The 23,027-nt window shown below is 39.9% G+C and overlaps 3 protein-coding genes and 1 long non-coding RNA gene across 15 annotated transcripts; 1 reads left to right on the plus strand and 3 right to left on the minus strand.

Moving 5' to 3' along the window:
- Window positions 1-587: 587 nt before the first annotated feature.
- Window positions 588-12,290, plus strand: LOC137098947 (uncharacterized). 4 transcript variants are annotated; one of them, XR_010910681.1, is made up of 3 exons: window positions 588-742; window positions 998-1,181; window positions 12,181-12,290. It is a non-coding gene; the product is annotated as an uncharacterized lncRNA (long non-coding RNA). The 4 variants fall into 4 exon arrangements; XR_010910682.1 differs by lacking the exon at window positions 12,181-12,290 and adding an exon at window positions 11,832-11,962; XR_010910680.1 differs by lacking the exon at window positions 12,181-12,290 and adding an exon at window positions 1,383-3,904.
- On the minus strand, window positions 4,190-6,788 carry LOC137098946 (nicotinamide riboside kinase 2-like). Of its 2 annotated transcripts, XM_067475717.1 has the most exons (8): window positions 6,612-6,788; window positions 6,403-6,493; window positions 5,596-5,644; window positions 5,191-5,368; window positions 5,004-5,075; window positions 4,796-4,902; window positions 4,581-4,666; window positions 4,190-4,487 (listed from the first exon to the last, which is right to left on the minus strand). In XM_067475717.1, exons 1-7 carry the CDS (start codon window positions 6,635-6,637, stop codon window positions 4,581-4,583), a joined length of 609 nt encoding a protein of 202 aa, XP_067331818.1. In that variant the 5' UTR covers window positions 6,638-6,788; the 3' UTR covers window positions 4,190-4,487. The 2 variants fall into 2 exon arrangements, with proteins under 2 accessions (XP_067331818.1, XP_067331819.1); XM_067475718.1 differs by lacking the exon at window positions 5,596-5,644 and having other exon boundaries at window positions 6,612-6,783.
- Window positions 8,678-18,022, minus strand: atcayb (ATCAY kinesin light chain interacting caytaxin b). 8 transcript variants are annotated; one of them, XM_067475710.1, is made up of 14 exons: window positions 17,714-18,020; window positions 17,186-17,387; window positions 15,049-15,155; window positions 13,747-13,802; window positions 13,441-13,668; window positions 13,082-13,240; window positions 12,590-12,692; window positions 12,160-12,291; window positions 11,896-11,982; window positions 11,535-11,633; window positions 11,098-11,133; window positions 10,956-11,003; window positions 10,552-10,598; window positions 8,678-9,390 (listed from the first exon to the last, which is right to left on the minus strand). In XM_067475710.1, the coding sequence occupies exons 3-13, from the start codon at window positions 15,123-15,125 to the stop codon at window positions 10,559-10,561; spliced, it is 1,065 nt and encodes a 354-aa protein (XP_067331811.1). In that variant the 5' UTR covers window positions 15,126-15,155; window positions 17,186-17,387; window positions 17,714-18,020; the 3' UTR covers window positions 8,678-9,390; window positions 10,552-10,558. The 8 variants fall into 8 exon arrangements, 6 of the variants coding, with proteins under 6 accessions (XP_067331811.1, XP_067331812.1, XP_067331814.1 ...); XR_010910678.1 differs by having other exon boundaries at window positions 9,348-9,390; window positions 11,098-11,176; window positions 17,714-18,022; XM_067475711.1 differs by lacking the exon at window positions 10,956-11,003 and having other exon boundaries at window positions 17,714-18,021.
- A 1,851-nt stretch (window positions 18,023-19,873) lies between these two features.
- Window positions 19,874-22,482, minus strand: LOC137098945 (excitatory amino acid transporter 1-like). The gene is made up of 7 exons (XM_067475715.1): window positions 22,429-22,482; window positions 21,984-22,203; window positions 21,658-21,795; window positions 20,771-20,978; window positions 20,633-20,675; window positions 20,469-20,541; window positions 19,874-20,306 (listed from the first exon to the last, which is right to left on the minus strand). Exons 2-7 carry the CDS (start codon window positions 22,171-22,173, stop codon window positions 20,137-20,139), a joined length of 822 nt encoding a protein of 273 aa, XP_067331816.1. The 5' UTR covers window positions 22,174-22,203; window positions 22,429-22,482; the 3' UTR covers window positions 19,874-20,136.
- Between the last annotated feature and the right edge of the window lie 545 nt (window positions 22,483-23,027).

Raw genomic sequence — 23,027 nt, forward strand, 5'->3', positions numbered from 1 at the left:
AATGATTTGCCCCCTAGTTCGTGCTATTAATTATAAACCAATTTTTACTTCTAAATGTTTTCGGAACAAACCTTGCGCCTTGATATTATCAACTACACCAACTTCACATTTAAAAGTAACATTTGCCTCTGAAAAGTGGAGTAGAGTAGAATTACATGGTAAGTTAAACATGTTATATACACAAATGCATTTGCTTTAACCTTTAAAAATGGAAGAAAAGCATGTTGGGAGTTAAGATAATTGTTCTAAAAAATACTTTTAAAATAAAGAACGGACAGCACAAGCACCTCAAAATTGAACTTGAGTCTAGTAAAGTCATTGAAAAATAAACAGACAGATTGCAGACTGAGTGATTATCTACTGTGTGGCTCTGGTTTAAACACAAACTACTGATAAAATTAACTTATTTTTTCAAGCAAGGAACCTGTTTGGCTGCACGATAAGTGTCACACATAGGATAAGACATACACAATGATCTACAGACGACTCGAGAGGAGCTCATTATTTGTCACCTCTCAACTGAAGCAACCAGGTGTGTGTTTCCTCTGCCAAATAGGGCATGATGATGGTTAGCCTGCATGCTTTTCTATTCTTAGTCAGTCAAACCCTCCCCTTCTCCAAAGTCCAGCGCTGCCCTATCCTGCTGTCCGCTGCAGTCCAGATTTATAAGAGCCACAGATCCTCGGCACTGGTTTGGCACAAGACTTCCTGAGCAGGACATGTAACCCACAAAATATAGCCAGTAAGTATGAATGTTGAATTGAGTCTTTCTTGTGTGTCTGACCAGAAAGTAAACAAATCACAACAAATGCTGCCACGAAAACTAATCTGTGGTGTAAATTAGGAGTGCTTGGAAATAAAATAAACAGTTTCTGGTTGTTTTCATGGTACACCTACAGCAGCAGCAGCAGCAGCAAGCAGCAGCAGCAGGAGATCTCTCCCCGAGTGAAAGACTAATTCTTTGACGCTTTGAATATATCTTATCCCATGAATCTAGGTATCCAGGCTTTGCTTCTTGTGAGATTTAACGAAGATGATGGTCTTAAAATGGTTTTACCACAAGAACACCCCCCCCACAAGGAATATACCTGTTGTCTTCCCCTGAGGCCTCACACTGCCAGTCTGAGGAGTAAAATGATAGATCCAGAGGGTTTACCACAGCTCATGGGGAGACAATACAGGTGAGATGCTTAAAAATGTTTGGAAAAAATTAAAATGATTGATCCGTTATGAGTAAATCTCCAGCCGTGTGGATTATTAGTTCCTCCTGAAAGCAGAACACTTTGAATGAACAAATAAATGGATTTTGTTTAGTGTCATCAGAATTGAAATAGAGATGATAGATGAACAATAATGAATTGTGTGTCATCTGACCATCGCAGTGCTGCAGATCATCAGGTTTCGTGTGACACCTCTCGCTAATCTTTAATTAACCTTCGCCAATGTCTGCTGGGTCAGCGCTCCTCACGTTTCAGCTTTGAGCAACGTGTTTTCATTAATGTATTGTACACGTGACAAATCAGTGTTGAGATCACTTAATATGTGATTCATAAACAGTCTCAAAAGGACTTTGGCTCTACAACACAAATACTGTCTGACATCAGGTGTAAGGATCTGTGCCTGAGAGATCATCATAACATACATTTACTCAAACACTATTAAAAAATATTTAAAGGCACTTGCACTATTCCAGTTTCTTTATACTTCCACTTCTTCAGATTATTAACACAAAATATAATCATCAAATAAACTAAAATGTACTATTATAGTTTAATCTGCCCAACAGGTGTCAAAATTAGCCCCACATTTATCAGCTGCAACTTTGAAGTTATTCATACATTGTTATATTAAATTGATTATTAAGCAGCAGTTAATAAACATCACTGAGCCAGATTTATCCCAAAGGTGCCATTTGGTTGATAAACAATAAAAAGCAAAAGGCAGGAACAAACACAACTAAAACTAGGACAAATTACATATTTGTATATACTTCATTTATGTTATTAGCACTGTTCTTGTCATTAGCTTGATTAATTAGGAGCAATATACAGATAAAGTAACAATGACATTAAGTCATACAACAGTATTTTGGTACTGACCTCCACTGGAACTGAACTGGAGCTGTGAGAATGTAACAGAGAGGCCGAACCGGGTGTGCAGATCGTTGGTATTGATGATTTAAAACTTCCCCTCTTTGGAAAAATATTCATTTTCACCTGAAACAGTTTAAACGTGTGATAATAAAGTATTGCGGGTTGTCAGCATGAACCCATGACTGCACAAACCAACTAAACATAAAACGTACCATGAGACCTTTACTGTGATTGACAAGAACCTTGGTGGAAATTAGCAACCTAGACAACTAGAATCCTCCTTCAGATACCGTATAAACACATAATTAATGACAATATAGTAAAACACGGTTATAATATACTGTATAGGTCTTAATATGAAAAGTTATATTAGTTGATAAATACTATTCATAGACTTTACACTCTTTATTAAATGTTTATATGCTACTTCTAAATGCTAAAGTCATGTATTTCACTAAATAAGTTCACTGACATCAGTGTCTCTCAGTGAGACGCACAAAAGTATTTTGCTCCTTCAGTGGCACCACACACAACCACAACCCCTCACATGCCTCCCGGGTCCTCGCTCACTCATACAGGGGGGGCTCTGGGCAGCATGTGACACCCGCTTATCTCCTGTGCCCCTGCCTCTCGACCCAAATATGGACACCCAAGCTGTACTTGTGGGGGTTGCCATGGCGGCGGGTGACATGGGAGCACATGCCAGCCCACAAGCTTCTCACCTTACCCACCCAGTGGGGGAGTATGGAACCTGGGCCCTGAGTCATACCAGGCTGGGAGCATCCAGTGGGTGTGTGGCCAATTGAAATTGGCCATGTACTTGTATATTATATTCCCCTGACACTCCAGACACTTAGCCTAAATATAAATGGACAGACCGGCCACCCTTTGCTTCAGTCCAACTGCTGGCATGCAAAGACTTTCAGAAATGCATCACAAGACCCCAGCACCCTCTGCGGCTCTGCCAGGTCCTGCGACAGAACTGGCCAGTCCTCACTCAGAGTGCGAGGCCATGTGTATGAGCAGAAGAAAGGTCTCTGTGTGTGTGTCTATATGAAAATAAAGACCCATTGCTACAGTAGATTGTGTATCATACAATTTGAAAACTCTGACCATAAAACCTTTAGCGTCTTGGTCATCACTGCCAGCTCGACAGCAGTCATTTGTTTGAAGATTCAGAGGTGCAGTGAGGAAAGTCTTGAGGGGCATCGTATAAAGTAATTTACTTGGTTTCTGATAATTGAATTAACAATAAAATGGAAAGTTTACGGCTCTATGTTTCCCCTGATTTCTGTGCCCATAGTGCTGACACATTGTCGAGCGGTGTGGGTGACTTTTAAGAGGACATTTTTTTAGGAAGGCCGTAACATAATCGATCAAAAGCGCAACAGAGTCTCACTCGGTGTCTTGATCAGTTCAGTGGTGTAAAGTAACTAAGTTCAGACATTTAAAGATGCACTTTAGTACGATTTCATGGCACTATTTTATTTTATGACGCTTTATACACCACAACCTTTTAGAAGGAGCCGTTGTACTTCATTTAATAGTTGCAGTTTTCCTTTTTGTTTGTTTCTTTTATGTAATAAGAACAAACACGGAAGTTTCCAGTTACTGGATTAAACACATCAACTCTATGTGAAATAGCCAAAGCCTGCTCAGCCCAACCACAAGTATAAATTAAATTATGTTTACATATTACTGCAATATTATTAAACTATTTCTCTTAATATCAATGAGTCATTAGGGTAATGAAAGACTCTTATTATTATTATTATTATGAGTATTTTTACATTGTCGTACCCTCGGCAAAACAAAAACTAAACAAAAATCTTCCAGAGTTTAGTAAATCATGAAAAATAAAGCACCTTTACTATGTTATTTTCATATTCATGTATATTTTTGAAACTTAAAATTGTTCAACTTAATTTCATTTTGATAGTCCTTCCCCTGTCTATAAGAGGAAAACATTTCCTGGGTGATTAGTTTAATGAAGAGGATATCAGTCATCCTCAGTGTATGTAAGTGTTTGTCTTTCTGAGTAGAAACCACACAGGTGAGTGTCAAGTGAGGTAGGAAGAAAAACAGGAAACAAAAAATAGATTCAGACATTTCTTTAAGTTGGGAAACACAAATCCTTCCGCTGACTTTTGATGTACAGTCCAGCAAAATTTAGAGTTTAGATCCCTTCCTCGTGTCAAACACTGGGCAGTCTAGAGGTGGCTTATCTTTTAGAAAAAGTTACAGGCCTATACAAAACACGTCTGCCATTATTTCCTAATATGTTACTTGATTAACTATGTACAAATCAGGCTAGAAGTACAGAACTGCTGTTACACATTTACTCAAAGTTCTATTTACAAGTCTATACACAGGTCCGCTGCTGTCCCCATCTGGCTGTAGACAGAAAGAGACAAGAGAGAGGTTACGCAGACTTACACACCAACGGGCCTCTGGTGATAGTGGAGGTGTTGATACGTTTTTATTTACCTATAAGTTGTTCAGCAGGGAGTTCTGAACACACTCGTACACTTTGTTGTACAGATCTTCCTTTGATTTCATCCCATCCAGGTACTCTGAACAGAAAAAGGCAAATCAGAAGTGAAGGAGAGTCACTTTGAGTTCAGAGTGTAACCTTTGGTTTTGTCTTTTATTTTGACTAAGGGATATGGTATTTGGTTTCAGAGGGAGTTGCCTCCACGTACCTATGGTGCAGCAGTTGTTCTCCATCTCTTTCCTGTGTTTTAAGTACATGGGCCAGACGTGGCCATCGAACAGACCAGGGGGGTCAGGGACTGTGTATGTTCTTGTACTGTGGAATGTAATCAACCAGGTCACATTATAGCCTGGGCCTGTAATACTGTGTGCAACACTTTAGTAGAATCTGTCAGTGCCACTTCAAGAGCCTCTTACCTTCTTCTCCTTTTGCACTCCTCATAAGGAATGGAAATGTAGAAACACTTGTCATAGATGTCAATAAGTGGCCTGGAAAAAACAGCAGCCAGAGCTCAAATTAGTAAAAAGCTTTAGAGGTCAAGAGATTTGTAGGTTAAAATTTAGAGCCTGTAAAGAAACACAAGTAAGATGAGAAGAGACCCACTTGTAGTTGTAGATGAGGAACCCCTCCACAATGAGAATATGGATCTCCCTCTGCTCTGAGTCGGGTCCCTCGGCTTCGTGTGACAGGGTTACGCCGTGTGAGCGGGCGAACTTGACTGGGTTCTCCTGCCAGCCTTTCACAGTGTTGACCATGGCCTCCATGTCCAGGGCTGTGATCACTGATAAAGAACAAGGAGAGAGGAGAGCAAAGTGGGCTTTACCGCACATGTCAAAAACACTCATCACCAATGTGCTTTAATACACATCAGTCAAGGTTAGTGAATGTCTGTAACATTCACAGAATAGGTGGTAGAATATCACAAAGTTTGGTTACCAAACTAAAGAAATGTGCAGGAAAGTAAGAGTACATTACTGCATGGTTTTCCTACGCGAAATCCATTCTTACCATCCCATTGTCTAAAGCCGTCCTCCCCGACTTGTATTTCATTGGGTTTCTGAAATAACAGTCACCAATAAAACATTGCTGCAACCCAGTAACCATTTGGAGCTGATCACACCTGGACAGGACAAGTCAAGGACTCATCTCCACCAAAAGTAGCGCACTGTGACATTTTTTCGGTGCAGTTGAAGTATTTTTAAAATATGCAGGAGGTTGGTAATCTTCGCTGTGACCTCACTCTGTGGTAAAGGAAGTATTTTCTTAGAGAGTCTTGCGAGTCGGAAATTGCCTTTTCATGTTTTTTTTTTTTTAAACTGTGCACTTCTATTCGACGCCTGTTGTCTCGCCTTGTATGCACAAAATTTGACATTTGGTTTGAAAAATCTTAAAAAAAGTTGTTGTAAAAACAACTTCATGAGTTGTCAGTTGTCCTTTGCTGAACCTGAATGCAACATGGCAAGATGGTTGTGGTGCAATAAAATCTTCTGGCTTTGTTTAGACTAAATGGGGTTTATCTTCATGCAAAAAGTTGGTTACAGAAATTGAAACATTTTTAAACAAGGTCTGACTTTAAGTGGGGACGTTAAGGCCTTTCATTGGCTGTCCAGGAGACAATCAGCCAGATTACTAGGCTACTGCGATGTCAGGACATCTGCAGGTCAGACTGTTGGGTTATTGGCACAAAATGTCCTCAAGGGCAAAATGAATGTTGCAAATAAACATTAAAATATATTCATTGACTTAACATTACTACTTTTAAAAATAGCTACTGTAGATTCAAAATACACCGACTGTGAAAAGAATTCATCTTACCTTGAAAAAGTCATCCTGATGCACAACACAACAGTTGGGTAATGTTTTTAGGAGTCTATTTGTCAAAGTGGTCTTCCCACCGTTGGTCACTCTAAAATTAGGATGAATTTCATGCCACACAAATGAGTTGCACAGGTTTCAAGCACTCAAGTTTTTTCATTTGCATTAAAAGATACTTACAGTAGGTAAATCAAATAAATGAGACTTACCCGCCAATGCCAATAATAAACTTCATTTTGACTTCTTTGGGGTATTGGTCACCTCTGGAATTCAGTAAATAAAAGAAGGGAACCCAGCCAAAGCAAACAGTCTATTAAAGGTCTCTACAAACCTTTCCTTTTCCTCTGCTACAGATGTCCCCCCCTTTTACTACTTCATTGATAGACAATCTCCTGGCCAGGCATATAAAGCATTTAGCTGCCGCGTCACAGCCCCTCACACCAATCGGCCACCTTTTCCTGCAGCCAATGAGGTGCCGCTTTACAGTTCCAGTGAGAGGAGGACGACTTCAGAGCCTCGCATTTGCATGAAAGTAGATCCCAAATTTTCCACCTGCTGTCAGGGGTCAGTGAACACCTGCCAACCAAATGCATGACAAATCCCACACCCAGCACAGTTCTTAGAAGATAATAGGCAAACAGTGAGGCGGCTAAGCTGTGAAACACAAAATGAATTCTTCATCTTTGGAAAGAGCCAGACAGACATGTAGTGACTCAGACAGCAAGCTGCTGTAGACTTGCGATAGGTCACTGTATAGACAGGATGCAGGCGCTGCAGATTGTACAGTCATTGAAATGTACTGTAACACATGCCAGAGCATAACAGTCACATCCTGTTACTGAGACATCTGTGTCACATCAAATTAATAAATCTCATTGTTTGAGTTTTTAGAGGGTAAAGTTCCCTGCTTGGACAGCTCTGGGTGGGTGAAAACCAGTAGCACTATATTTAGTAGGCTGTTGTGTGTCTGCCTGTTGCGTCACACATATTTCTGATGCAACAAGTTGGAGTACGTGGCCAACAGCCATGGGACCACAGTACCTCCTGTCATGTCTACAGGTCTGATAACACAGGCTTATTTCTTTGAATTTCAGCGCCCACGGCTTATCAGGCCACACATGCCTCCGGATGTGCGCTCATTTTGTTTGTAAAGTGTTTCAAAAAATTATTTTACAGCTGCACTTATCTAAGTAGTTGTAAGAGTGAAGGAGGTGAACTTTGAGTCCCGGCTATTAAATCACATGGTTTGTGTTTCACTGACATTAGTGTCAACAGTGTGTGTGTGTTGACACTGTGTGATGACAATATTATTTTAATTCATCGGCAGCTGATGTTAGTACACAAGAAAAATTCCATCTAGTAAAGAATGAGACTACAAAACTGTGCCACCATATGATCTCAGTCATTCTTTAGGACATGACACCATGTGAAGCATTTGGTGCATATGTTTTTTCCTTTTTTAGACTCAGTTAAAAAAAAAAAAAACTTTACAGCATTTTGGTGAAGAAGTATATAATACTTATATAGTATAATTTATATCTTTATCATTTTTGCCACAGATGAAACAATGTGTTAATCAGGTTTGTAGCATTTTCTCATGTAACTCTAACTCTTACTCTAAGATAATACATATTTATACCGTATTTCCCCAAATACTGTTTTCTGAGTCATGAAAAAAACAATAAATTAGACAAGAGTTTGATTAACAGAACTTACAACATGAAGGTAAAATGTAAAGAATCACACAGAAAGTCAAAAAACTATTTGAGGCTGACAGATGACTGTAAAGGCTAATATGAGTTCTGTAGAGTATCATCATATCACCTAGTAATCATATTAGTCTTGCATATGAAAACAAATAAGTATTACTGTCCAACCCCTTAATGAACAGCAAAAGACCTGACAGGCAATACAGAATATCAACTGACTAGGCCAATACAGTCATAGATGGAAACTATCTCTGTTAATTATTATGGTTTAACCACCTGTCAGCACACAAAGGGGCTAAAATCAATTCCCCTTTTACCAACTTTTACCAACTTTGTGTACTTCTACCACCTCTGCACACAGTGTATCTCATTTTGCTGTGCACGGGGCTGTGTAGCTGCAGACCACTCCGAGTGGCCATGCTGACTCTTGTCACGGGTCTTAATGTTGTGGTTGGTCAGTGTGTACTGAACAGCAAGCGGGAATGAGCACAGCTTGGGTGTCCTTGCAAATTAATGTGTTCTGCGATACAAGTCAAGTTTGAATAGAATAGGTGACCAATCAAAAACGTGTTTCAAATTCACTTCCTCATTTTTATTTAATTTTTTTAACAAACATTAAATGGCACATTTTCATAAATAACACTTTTATCAATTAATCTAGGCTCTGTCTTTCAAATATATTTCATCTGTAACAATATTTGCTTTCCATCTTATAAAAAGTACTATTTAAACCATGATGGCAAATTAGCTAAAAACAAAGACATGTACAGTAACAGCGACAGAAGGGATATAAACCAGCATGCCACCTGCATATGAAACACATTCTTGCATCAGAAACATCTATTGTATGTCTAAGAAGGAACAATGTCATTGCACATTAGTTTTCAGTAAACGGCCCTTAAATGAAACATTGACCAAATATCTGTGCAAAGCTTTTCTCTGAAATATATTTACAAGTATATACACAATGGTCCCAGCGTGGGCAAAGCTAAGGAAATTATCCAAGTTCATACATTTTCATTTCTATTGTTGAAGTCATGCTGTACATAAAGCTCAACTTGACATGCAGGGAGCAGATGTTTTCTGGGTTTATCTACGCTTTGGTGTAAATCATCCTTTAGTTAGAAGCAAGCATGACAGATAAAACAATATTTTTGATAAAAGAATGTCTTGCATGTAGTGGATTCAGTAGGTAGATTCAATCCTGTGCAGACAGCGTGCGATGATGCCTCCTGTAGTAATGGATGAATGATGCCCACTGGTACCTTCTGTAAAATCTCTGCAATGTAAATAGAGAAAGTTGAATTCCTCCTCCATCTCTGCCACCTGTATCCCTAGAATCTGTAATACATCTGTTGACATTCATACTTCTCCACAAATATAACATTTAGAATATGATCTTTATATTTGGAAGAGTGTCCCTATATGTGCACTAAATCCAAACTAAATCCAACTTGTCACATATCAGGTTTGCCTGTTCATTTTTCTCCTGCTTCCTCTGGTGGTATTTCGTTAGGAGACGGGGCCCATTCCTGTGATATCGTCGAGTCGTTTGGCTGACAGCTCTTTTGATATGTGGAGGTTAGTAGAAATGGTCAGCAGCAGCAGCTCGGGGGGGGGGGATCAGGTTCTAAAAAAAACCACCACACCACCCCAGCCCACCCCGACCTGCTGCGGTGGGTATTTCCGTCAGTTTTAGGACAGCTTGTGCAGTGCAGATCAATTTGCCAGACCCTGGTCATACAGCCCATTAAAAATAGAATTGATCGGCTGAGAGCAGGCAGACTTGAAGACATGAGCAGCTGTGCTTTATGTAACGAGGGGGTATGGAGGGAATATGATGTCGGGGGATCGGTTTAACGTTTCTTGGATGTTAACGTAGTCCGAATTTAAAGAATTGAAACATGACTTGGCAATAGTGGAAATGAGCTGCAGTTGATGACTGACAGTATTAACACAGCAGTTTAATCAGTGTTTCGGCCGTTGGCCCAGCACTCAGTCCCAGAGAACGGAAAGAAAGACTCGGTAAATTATTTGATTTAGTTATTTTGTATTTGCACTCATGGACTTACATTTTGTTGGCATTAGTATTATCAGGCAAAAAGACTGAAGAAGAAAAAGCAGTGTGCTATCGTAGAAGACTGAAATACATATGAATTGAAACTGATATTTAAAGTAATTACGTTATTTAAACTTGAAAGGTTGTGAACTGTGAATTGGATCTCACCCTCACAGAGACCTGACTAACCCTTTGAACCCTTCTTCAGTGATCGTTCAGCATTTTCACAATTTACAGTATCATCTGCCTTTTGGGAAAACTAACGTGTGTCTAGAAGTGAACAGTTCCCTGCATGTCAGAGATTGGTTACAGTGGGCTGACATTACAAACCAGCCTGGATGCAGTTGACGGAGAGGTGCTTAAGTGAACGAAAACCCTTACCTTAATGTCAGATGTCACGGCCGACCTCTGCTATCATAGACTTTGGCCTGGAAGTGACAGATTAGCGTCAAGCCTTTAGTAAACATAAATGTTTTGCTTGGTCATCTTACCCATATTAGGCTTTGCCTTCTGTTGCCCAAAGCCTATTAGAAGTTTCAAAATCGATTTGAAGTGACAACTGGTTACCTCACACTTTCTGGATACTAATGGAGAAATCTGCATAATGTCAGAATCTAAACATCTAAAGTTGCACTGAGCTACATTTTTAAAGACTTCCACTGTAGCGATCAATACTAGTTATAAATAAAAGGAAGATTTTTGTTTTTGAAAGCCGGCTGTAATGCAACTTTATTTTAATTATTAAGAAAAGGCACTGGACTGTTTACACTACAAAGCGAGGGCACCTTTCTTTAGGGTGTGTTGAGTTCGTCTGCTGCGGATCTTGCTCAAGTCTGTAGGTAAGACAGACTAAAATTACCTAAGAGCAGGAAAAGGTGCATGCATTAATATTCTTTACATAAAGCCGCTTGTAAATCCTTTGCTTACCTTTCCTTTTGTGCTCTTATTTTCTCATCGTCGTACCTTCAAAAAGGGAGAGTGTGTTATTGTATCAGCATACCTCTCTCTAGTGGGAGAAAGTGACTTTAACATTAGTGCCAATCACGTGTCAAAGATAAACTGATACATTTCTGTTGGTACAGTGTGGCCCAGTGAGCTGTGCTGATGTATTTAGAGCAGTACTTCAGTACTTCAGCAGTACTACTACCATGGTCACCTACAGTACAGCTGCTTAAGAATATAGAAATACAAAAACAGCCAGTACATCCTGATCACACACCAAACACTGTTTGGCTCAGCTAATGTTTGATCACTACACTCTAATCGTGTATTTTAGAGTTGTATTACTGTCAGTATACAATGCATAACATGGGCTCTCATAGGTGATGTCTCGACAGAGACCCTTTGTGGCTCAGAGTACTTACTGCAGCACACACTCTGGGATCTGCACGTGCTCCATGGGGATGATCTGGCTGAGTTCCTCCAGGGTGTGAACATAACGAATTTTATCCATGAATTTCACACTGCAAAAAACATCCAAAACACGCAATCAATGCAACAAATAATCCAGTGGGAATGTCATAAGGCCAGGCCACGGAGCTCTGTGATTATGTAATAGGCCAACACTAGCTAGACCTTGTTATTATGTGATTGTTTGAGTGCACAATGAACCACGCCACTGAGGTATTACTTTGTTGTGTATATTATCTCTGTTTCCTAAGGATGTTATAAGAAGTCATTCTCGACCAACAAATTAGACGTATGGATAAAAAAATATATCCTGACCTGATGAAAGGTCTTGAGATGGCCAGGACAGTCCGGATGAACCATGTTGGGTGACCAATGATGAGACACTTCAAATTCTTCCTCAGCCTGCAGGAGACATTCAGATGCTGATGTGCTTGTGATGATTTTATTACGTCAAGAATTTAAAACTGTCCAAGTTATTAATGTCAGAGATGAAGATAAAAGGGAGTTTGTGATATTAAAATTATGGGAAAGACTATATTCTCATTTGGATCGTGGCTGTGCTGATATTTTCTTTCTTACTTCCTGTCGATCATCTGGTAGCATCTCTTCAGCCAGCTGATGCCTGGCATCTTCCTGCGAGGAGTTGCTCCGTTCAGGTAAACAATCATGTAATCTTCAGCCACCAGCAGCTCCAGGCTGCTCACCACATACCTGATGACAGAACAAAGATGCTCCATCTGACTGTACAACACCGTCATTTGCAATTAATTCCTATGTTAAATTTGTCATAAAGATTGGATCATTTCTACATATGTGCTGACACAGAAAGCAAAAATTTGTGTTTCATCTTTCATCTTTAGCATTAAATGTTAATAATACTTTACAATTATGTACAATTTTTTTAAAAGAATCTTTCATAAAAACACAGGGATTGTTCCAGCCACGTGCTTTTCTCAAACATACAGGGAAAAATTAAAACAAAGGAAAATGTTGATATGAAAAAGCTTACAGGAAAAGGTTCTCCATGATGTATGAGTAGTCCTCACAGCTGCTGTCAGGAAGGTAACAGGCTGCAAACACGATGATTGCATTCAGACCTTCACCATAATAACCTGAGAGAGGCAAACACACCGAGTGGTACTGGCCTTGTACCAAAAAGAGCATTTCACAACAATAAATCAATACTTACATTACCCAATGTTGCCACCAAGAGCAGTAAATACAAACTATTATTGATTATTTTTTCTGTTGCCATACTCCTGTTAAATGTTGCCTTAGCAGCGGGTGGGTGGAGCTTCATGCCAATAAGTGAACGTATTTAGACACTTCTGGTGAAAATGTAAAAAAAGGTCAAAAGCGGTTTAACCAACTTATTCTGTTTTTTGTTTCATGGTTTTCACTCTTTATGTTCACGGCACATTTAACAGATAATCAATCTAAAGAGTGTTACACGGCCTCTTACTATACCAATATAAAATCGGAGAAGTTCTCTCTTACTGACCTCCATGTGTGACCACCCTCAGGTATGGTCTAATGACCTGCATGTCAATGCGTTGCTCCTGGTCGCCGATGATCACCGTTCGCCAAAGGCGACCAGACGAGTCTCTCTCCTCTTCACTTTCACCTGGTAGACGCTTGGCAGTGGCCACAGGAGTATCATCTATAACAAGGTGACACAAATATGTTACTTGTACTGTAAAACCTTTCTCCGCACTTGCTTTAAAAGTCATGAAATTGCATTAAATCAGCATGAGGTGGATTATAGCCACAGAGATGGAAAATCCAACTTCAAATGATTCAATTTGTGACACCTGCTATAATTAAATATGATTTTTCAGCACCATTTGACCTCTGTCTGACCTTCCCACTCCAGCTCATTGCCGTTGTTGATAAATTCCAGAGAGTCAGTCTCATCGGGGGTCTCAATGTCGTCCACATTGATATCCAGGTCGTCGGGGGTTTCCAGAAAGTCGTCAGAGAGCAGCGACCCCTCACTCTGATCCAGAGACAGGTTCATGTCGGGGGCGACCAGGGTGCGACGTTTACGCTGGGCCACGGATTCTCCCACATTCAGAGTGGTGGGGGGATCTGCGCGGGCAGGTCAGGAAGTTCAGATATACTGTAGGGTAAAAATCCTATTTAACGCTGTGTATTTATTCCACTTACTGTTTCTGTTGTCAGTAAGACATGAGGATTCAACATCTCCATCCTCTGGTAGTGGCCTTCAATGAAAGACAAATATCCACATAAATACTGTTTAGTGAAAATGAAAATCTCAAGTACACTGACATACAGTACATTTGCAGTACACATTGTACATTTTATTCTTCTCTTTAATTGTTTTCCTGGTACCAGTGTTAGTTATAATAATCAACACCGAAAATACATAAAATGCTATGATAAAAAACTAAACAAAAATAAATAACAATGGAGTCATTGCTGCTATTTTAACTGGGAGGTTTTTGGTTTTGGAGTGTCTTTACCCAGAGCATGTGCTTGGAAACAATATGTGTTGTTTGAGAAAGCAACACCAGTAATTACCAAGTCCCCTCTGACATTATAATAAGGCAGCTGCACACTCGCTAGGGTACGAGAGGGCTAGGCCACAGTGGATAGCGCTCATGCAAACATGCACACACATTCATAGACAGAAAGACAGACATTAACACAGACACCCATGCACAGACTAACACACCCTAAAACACCACAAGTATGGGCCCGCTGCTGGGATAATTGCTGTTATTATGTTGTCAGTAGCTTTGTAGAGGTAGGTTAAAGACAGCATTAACAGATTTTCAAAAGTGGATTAAATGTTGGGGAAGAGAAACACAATCTGCAGTGTGAAAGCATTCTGAAATGTTGCTCTACAGGAAAGTACAATAAACTGTGACAATTTTCATTAATATAAGTTAACGTGTGCTTCTGCCCTGATGATGATTTTGGTTTTGATTTAGCTTTTTCTCATCCCTTTCACAATCACAGGAAACATAGGAAACACCAATAATTCTGGACAGCAGTTGAACACATTCTGAGCTTTATAAGAATATAATTATTGTTAAGACTTTTATGTTATCATATATTATGGATACTAAGAGTATTGTAGTAGAACTATATCAAACATATACTGAACACAGTCATTCATTTCCTGTCCTCATTTTTCACATTTCCTCTACTGTAGAAATTATTCTCTCGAGTAACAGGGGGTCGGTGGTCCACTATTCTTTCACTGCTGGACTTGTTTGACTTTCTGTTCACTGACATGATACAGCCTCATCACATAACACGTAACAATTACATGCAGGAAATAACACACCTGCTGCCCTTAAGCATTAAACACACGTCGCTGATTTTCCATCATTGCTGCAGCCTGTTTGTCAGAGCATCTGCACAAATCAGACATTTTGAGCACGTACAAACACACTCTGATATAAACATACTGCACACGCGCACACACACACACACAAATACCTGGGGAAGTCCTCATCCTGCCACTCGTCTTTAACTTCCATGCTGTCCATGCGCAAAGTGGCTTCTGCTGTACCCATCCTCTGCCTGGGAGGACGGGCTTCAGCTCACTGTGGTTTGCAAACAGATTCAACCGTGTCAGTCAGTATGAAACCAAGTGAAACATTCAGCCTTAAAGGGGCAGTCTACCCTTTTTACCAAATCCTGATGATTTCCTCGAGATGATCTGAGCTCTAATTTGAGACATCAAACTTATGAGAGAGCACGAGTTACAAGCTGAAGGTGTAGAGTTTTAAGCACGTGGGCATTTAAAAGGCAGGTTGGGTCTAATGAAAGACACCGTCCAGTTGGACTGTGGGAAATGTAGGATCTGGCATTTTAGTTAAACCATACTAGGGACAAAACATTAAAGCAAATTTCAACCTCTTTTGCAAAGAATCCCAAAACCTCTTTGCCCAATCTTTAATTTTGATCTATTTTTTGTGAGCTTTGATGGTTTGGATATTCTGGCCAAAAATGTACAAAATCTGCAGTTTCTACATCCCAAGTGGAATTTTGAAGGCGCAATTGCTGTACTGTGAAGTCCCAGTAATAAGAAGTTGGTAAAAGCAAGTCACACTGCGTTTTCATTCTAGATAAAAATAAAACACATTGCTCATACAGTACAGGCCCTCAGGGCAATACAGACAAATCACATGAGCCACCACAGAACAGAACGCGATCTGGATGAAACACAGAAGTCTCCATGCAGTGCTTCTTCTTACAGTGTCCTGTGTTTGGGCTGGGTGTTTCAGCGTGTCTTACAAGGTTCGGTCATGCACAATGTATGACCATCATGAGCGAGACTTGTGCCAGAAGTGTGTGTGTATGGGGGAAGGGACCATCCTGGGACACCGTCCTAGTCTGCTGAAGCACACGTTACCACAGTAAATTTGTCAACTGGGATGGCACTGATGGACTGTAGTGAGACACATTAGAGCCCAGATATAAAAAACAGCAAAAGTGGGCTAAAAGGCACAAGCCCTCAGGATACACACACTGTTGCTGCTGCTGTGTTCTAGCTGGATACTAAATGTTTACAGGGCATCATCTGTCGAGAAAGTGTTTGATGTGGGCTTGATGGGGAATTCCTCAAACACTAGTGTGGATTAATCCTTATTTGAGTTGCTTCTCTCTGTTCTCACTCTTTAAAAAAAATACCCTGAAACAGATTGATCTTTCTACATGCTAAAATATGAATGACAGAAGGATGCGACCAGCTGAGAACGAAGTGCAAAATTCACACCGAAACGGCGTTGTGATGTGTTGTTGTGCAGACTCAGCTGCTCACAGGCCGAACTCCACTAAGTGATGTTACAGCAGCACGTGTTTGGTAGGGATTTGTGGCCAGATGGCACAACAGCCATCATTTTCCAAGCAAATTCTCGTGAGCCTTGTTCTGTGTCCTGCCTGTCAAACCCAAACCCCGAGTATTCTGTCTCAGGGTGCGAAAACAAATGTACAATAGACAGATATAAAATATACACTACTGTATTCTCTGACAAAGGCGTTTTGACATACAGTATGTCAAACGCAAGGGAGTAAGTACAAGTGTCACTTGAATTTAGCATCACAGTGTGCTGTTCTCTGCACTATGAAAGTTCTTCTTTTAGGTTTTCTGATTGCAATCCACTGTACATACATGCAGATGGACAGCAGAGACAAAAGCCTTTTAATTCCCTGATAATCTTCAAATTGTGGGTATTTCCCTACAACATTATTCATGACCAAATAGGCAATAATCAATCAATCAATGTGATAAACAGACAGTTGTTATGTAGTTTGACATTTTAAAACTCAGCTAATTTTTTTCATTAGGACTGTGTGGCTGCGGTCTGTTTAAATCCCGTCCATTTTAAATCCTCGAATGTAAAATGCGAATGTGCTCTAATTTAGGAAGACTCATCGGTCATATTAAGAAGCAGCTTGACAAAAAAACATTTTAAGAATCTGCCATCCTTCCCTTATCTGACAAACAGAACTAAAGGGTTAAGTATCATGTCATTGATTTTGAATCTGCCATCTGCTGCCCAGGAAAACTAAAACTTTACACAGCTCTAATCAGACAAATTCTTCATCATGTAAAAGGCAGCGTACTCACACACTAATCAAGAAGACCTTCTTCTTTGTTGTCAGAGCTTCTCTGTTTTTTCAGTCTCCTCTTTGTGTTCTTCCTCCTCCTTCTTAGAGCTGCCTGAGCAGAATGGGAGTCATCACTGTTTACATCTGCCTGGGTAGGTGGATGATGCCTGTTTTGTTTTTTTTAAGTTGCTAATGCAGATGGAGGGAAAAAATAGGTCCTCCTGTATAGAGGAAAACAGTTAGAGAGTCAGGATCATCACATGTATGGCCATCCTGCTCTCATCTTCTCAGTCTCTTCTGTCACTCACATGCTGCATTTTGGACCAAACATAATCCTTGCCCTGTGCTTTTAGCTCAGCCCATAATGATCTCTCTCTCTCTCTCTCTCTGCCTACCATTTACTTCAGCTTGTCGCTGCTGAATGCCCCTCTACCCTCCTCCTCTCTCTAACAGCACTAATGCCCCCACCCCAGGCTCTAATCCCGCTGTGATGATGTCACCCGTATGGGAACTGCGTTATGAAGGTTATGTAATCACACCTGCCTACCTTCTCTTTGATTCTCGTAGGCTGCTTGTACGAATCAGCTGTTTTTCTTCTCCCGGTGTTCAGTCCATGATGAATCCATGATTTACCGTGTTTTCATCCTCCTGCGAACTGGAAAAGATGGATGTTTCCGCCTCACCACTGTTCCCTGGCAACAGCATCTTCCTTCCTCACACACTCAGTCTCTCTCTCTTGCTTTTTCTTTCAAGCTCACTCTGTGTTGATACAGCCCCTCCTTCTCTCTTGCTCGCTAGCTGTGACGCTCACAATACCCGCTGTCTCTCTTTCCCTCCTTCCCCATTCTCTTCCTCTCTTGTCACAGCTGCACTGAGCTCTTGGTGATGTCAGTAAACACAGCGTGGGACCTCTCTGGCATTACCCTCAATGATCAGTGGGAGCAGCCCCAGTTTCCTATTCTTCTCTTGCCATTGGCTGCTTGGTAGAAAAATGTATTTTGGATGTCTACATGTTTTTCTATTAATATCACTACTTTGCACATTGAAATTGGAATATGCTTAGATCTGTGTTTTCCCACCAATAGCTTCTGGTGTTTGAGAATGTTCATAAACAACAAACTGATTCAGATTTCAAGATTGTTTATTCCCATTTCTTTATTTTGCTTAAATTGAGTATTCTCTGAAGATCTAAGAGTGCAATTTTAATAAAAGTGAATAAGGTGAAGGCTTTTTGCAGAGAAATAAAAACCACAATCATGTTTCTGTATCAGGCCCAGATTGCATTTTAATATACTGTGTTCATTTATTGTCTTTTGTGTTGATGTCCTAACCACCAGATGGTGGTAGTGTACTCAGTAGAAAAGACCTTTTAAGTAAAACAGGGAAGGTACAGTAAATATAGTAAAATTAAATTTAATGATAAGAACAAACCCAAACAAACAGACTAGATATCAAGCAGTCTGATGATAAAAACAAACAAAAAAAACAACAACCTAGTGACAGGGTTTCTAAGTGTGACGGAGCTGCAAGCCTTCTTCTGTAGGGCTGGAACTCTCCAGCTCGTGTTTTGACAGATGTTGCACTACACCCACTCCAATACAGTCCCCCAGCACATTGGTGGCAGTCCTTAGACGATCCCTATCAACAAATATACACAAAGTTGTGAGGTTAGAAACTTGTTAGTGTGACTTTTCCCTTTTTTCTGCCCAAATGTGTGGCCCCAACTTTCACCATAACTTAACTTCTTGGGGTAGCCCAAAATGCTCACACTTTCCATAAAAATATAAAACCATACACACATAGTGTATATGCTGACTTACAGAAACCAGTCGATAATCATTAGCAGTGATACGTCTTCAGTGGGCAATCCAAGTGATGACAACACAATCACCATGGTTACCATACCAGCATTTGGGATGCCAGCTGCACCGGTGCTTGCAGCTGTGACAATCAAACTTAACAGGAGAAACAATAAGCTATGCAACATCATACTAGTTCTAAGAACACAGACACAACCAATTAGCGCTCATGTTTGTGCCTCACAGTGGCACTGTGGGAAGCAGACTAATGTGCATTAAGCTCTACAATTTTGCATCTCTTCTGTAGTCTTCCTATTGAAATTAGTTAATGAATTATTTGAACAATTTTGTAAAAGCTAAATAGGTTTTGAGCTTACCTGAGGACTATGATCTGACCCACGTGAAACTCTACATTATTAATTTGGGCTATGAATAAAGCAGCTACTGCTTCATAGAGAGCTCCACCATCCATGTTCATCGTGGCCCCAACAGGGAGCAAGAAGCGAGTCACTTGTTTGTCCATGCGGAGATTTTCCTCCATACAGTGGAGGGTTACAGGTAGCGTTGCAGAACTGTTAAAAAAATCCACGCAGTACATGAGGAATGCAAATGTAACATGGTAGTCCATTTGTTAAATGTTTGATGTCAAGTCTTTAGCTCACCTTGATGAGGTCCCAAAGGCAGTGGTGAGAACTTGGAGTAGTCCACTCATAAACATGAAGGGATTCTTTCGTGTGACAATGAAATAAAAAAGGGGAAGGGTGAAGATGCTGTGGATTGCCAGGCCTGTTATCACAGTGACAACATACATAGCAAGTTCACCACCTATCTCCCTAGCATCTGTCATCTTCAGAATCTGCCCTGCCAGCAGGAAGAGGATTCCCACTGGGGAATACCTGTAAAAGAAAACAGATGAGAAGCCACAGAGGACAGGGAATGAGAGGCAGTCACTGTGGAGAGGGGCATGGAGTAAACAAGTAAATATGAGATAGAATTTTGTTTGTCCCTTTGGGCTTATCCCGTAAGTTCAGGGTTGCCAAAGGGAATCATTAGTACTTATTTGATTTGGCACAGCTTTTACGCTGGATGCCCCTTCTGATGCAACCCTTTCCCAATTTTTGCGGAAGCACTGCGTGGCTGAGGATGGGCTGTTCAGGATTCAGTGTCTTACTTACCAGATGACGAGGCTGATCAAATGCATAATGGCTTTATTCAGGCAATGAAAAAAATCTATCAGAGGTTTTCCCTGAGTCTCCATGCTGCTCAGGGTGAGGCCAAAGGCAACAGAGAAGGCCAGCAGACCAAGCATATTCATCCCATCTGTGGTGCCTGGCATCGGTGCTGCGTCACAAAAGGCCCCAGGATAACAGTCAATTTAGTGGTGAAATTATAATGTAATATTATCAACAATAAAGATTAGACATAAAAATGGACACTGAGTGAGACGTGATATAATAGAAAACAGAAACAGACAAAAGAAAAATAGAAAAAAAGGAATCTTACTATTTTCACTGGCTTCTGTTGTGTTGTTGTTGTGTGTTAGCATAGAAACTCTCTTGGAATAAACGGTTCTATACTAGATTAAAAATAAGCAAAGTATAGTGAAGTATAAATATCAAAACAACAGCAATTATATGAAAAGAAATCATAGCCAATACACATCTTACCTTTCTTAAACAAGCTTCAAACAGATTTGGGGGGAACATGTTTCTACAAACCAGAAACACAGATTTTGTGTCCTTTTTATATCTGGGAGCTGATGTTTAATTAAACGCCGACAAATTTGTAATAATCAGCATACACACCTGATCAGATCCAAAATGGAATCAACACTGCCCACGGCCTCAACTCCACCACTAGAGGACACTGAGGTTGTCCTGGATGAGTTCCCTGGTTGGATGAGAAGAGCTAAAGCAATGCCAGTAAATGCCGCAACAAGTGTGGTGGCCATGTAATAGCTTAATGCTCTTAGCCCAATTTTCCCATTAGTCTTTCTGTCAACAGATGACATCCCTGATTTAAAAAAAAGAAAAAAACAATTAATGGTGTGTATAGTCTGTTCCAAAAGTATTAGAATGGTGAGTCTAATTCATTTGGGTTTAACATGACATGATAACTTGATACATTAATCATCATAAAAGACAACATTTTGTGTCAAAGCCTATATTAGAAAGGCTTTCTCTGAGAGAAAAGGGGAAAGCAGTCAAAGGCATAGCACAAACACTGCATAGCCAATGCAACTATTTGGAGTGTCTTGGGAAAAAAAGAGAGAAACTACTAATGTACTCAGCAAGATACACAAAGGAAAACAACAGCTGATGACAGAAGCATTGTGAGAGCTGTGAAGAAAGACCCCACAAACAACCATTAAAGAATAACCACATTTTGTTAATAAAAAAAAGTACATGTACTGCACAATCACTATGTGTTACCTCAATTTTAGCAACTGTGAAAACATAAATAAAATACATTTTATGGAGAAATCATTAAAAAAGTCTAAAAGTTACACATCAGAAAATGGATCTTCATGTGCAGGAAGAATTACATGCATGTTGATACTTAAAATAAATGGATCCATTTCCTAATGGGGCTAATGTGGCTAGTCCATAAAAGTCACACTGTTTCTCTATTTGTTAAATGAAAATCATAGCTGAAAATCCAGTTCAATTCAAAGGTCAAGGGTGGATCTAACCTGTAATCAAACTGGAAATGATGAGAGGAAGCACCAACATCTGCAGGACTCTCATCAGCAGTTCTCCAGGAAAGGTTAAATATTTTATAGCTCTGGCTGACATATTAAATTGTCGCAGAGCAAAGCCCAGGCCAATTCCTCAAGAAACATAAACACAAGTAAATGTGTTAAAGACAGAGTTCAAAATACTAAAGGCAGCAGAGTCAGTAAACAGAGCAGGTGTGGAGTAACATGCCAATACCAACACATTTACCATCAGGCTGCATTTTGTCTTCACTATAGTAAAACACATTGATGGTGAATTAAAAAACTACTGTCAGGCTTACCTAAAGCAACAGCACTCATCGTGAGAAGAACAAAGGCATTTCTCTTAAGAAAAGCCATAATATTGAATCTTTTCTTAGGTGAAGATACATGATCGAAGGGGTCTTCATCCCTGTGGCATGTTTGGGTCTCCTGGGGATTTATAACCTCTACTGACTCCAACCCAGACAGGTCATTGGAACCAGAATGCATAACTTTTATAATAAGTCCAACCAGTGCAGACTGCACAAAAACAAAGGAAAGAAGGGCTTGGTGGCTTACAAGCATTAAATGAACAAGAACACTTACAACATTAATACTAAAAGACTTCACAAAACTTCTCAAAACTACTGTAAAATACTGTATACAACACAAAAGCAGGTTACATAGATAAATGCAATTATCAGTATGACATAGCCACCTCACTCATCCTAGTTGTACTAATATAACATTTAAAAACTAATTTACCTTAAAGAGCTTTTTCTCCAGCTTTTGTAGCACAAGTCACCACAGTAATCACAGTAGTGTCAACAGGTGGGCAAATCCACTTAGTTTCGTCTTGGCAGACTGACAGCTATTCCTTCACATTACTGCATCAATCATCAGCTTCAGGTCTGGTTAGTGTTTAATTTGGAATGGACAACCAGACAAAGTGCAAGACTTGAAGGTGCAAAAGTACAATACAAGATCAAGTGAAGCTTTACAACTTTCAGAAGTGAAAGTACACGTGTCTTGATAATTTGATAATTTGCAGAAATTTACAGAAGTTAATGTTGTTCAATGTCCTTTACACATGGCTAAATAAAGTAAAAAGAAATCAACTTTTTAAAAGTAATACCCCAAAATGGAATAAAATACACATAATACATACTAACAAAAAACAATAAAAAGTCAAAATATTTCCCTTTCAAGGTTCACCACAGCAAATCATCAGCAGCAAATCAGAGGGGAAGGCATTACAATAGTCTGGTACGATGAATACAAAAACAGGCATTAGTCTCTCTGTTGCTCTCAGTGAGAAAATGTCTCGACTTTAGCAACATTTTGAAGATAATATACAGCAGGAT

The sequence above is a fragment of the Channa argus genome, chromosome 14 (assembly GCF_033026475.1).
Source record: "Channa argus isolate prfri chromosome 14, Channa argus male v1.0, whole genome shotgun sequence".
NCBI lineage: Eukaryota > Metazoa > Chordata > Actinopteri > Anabantiformes > Channidae > Channa > Channa argus.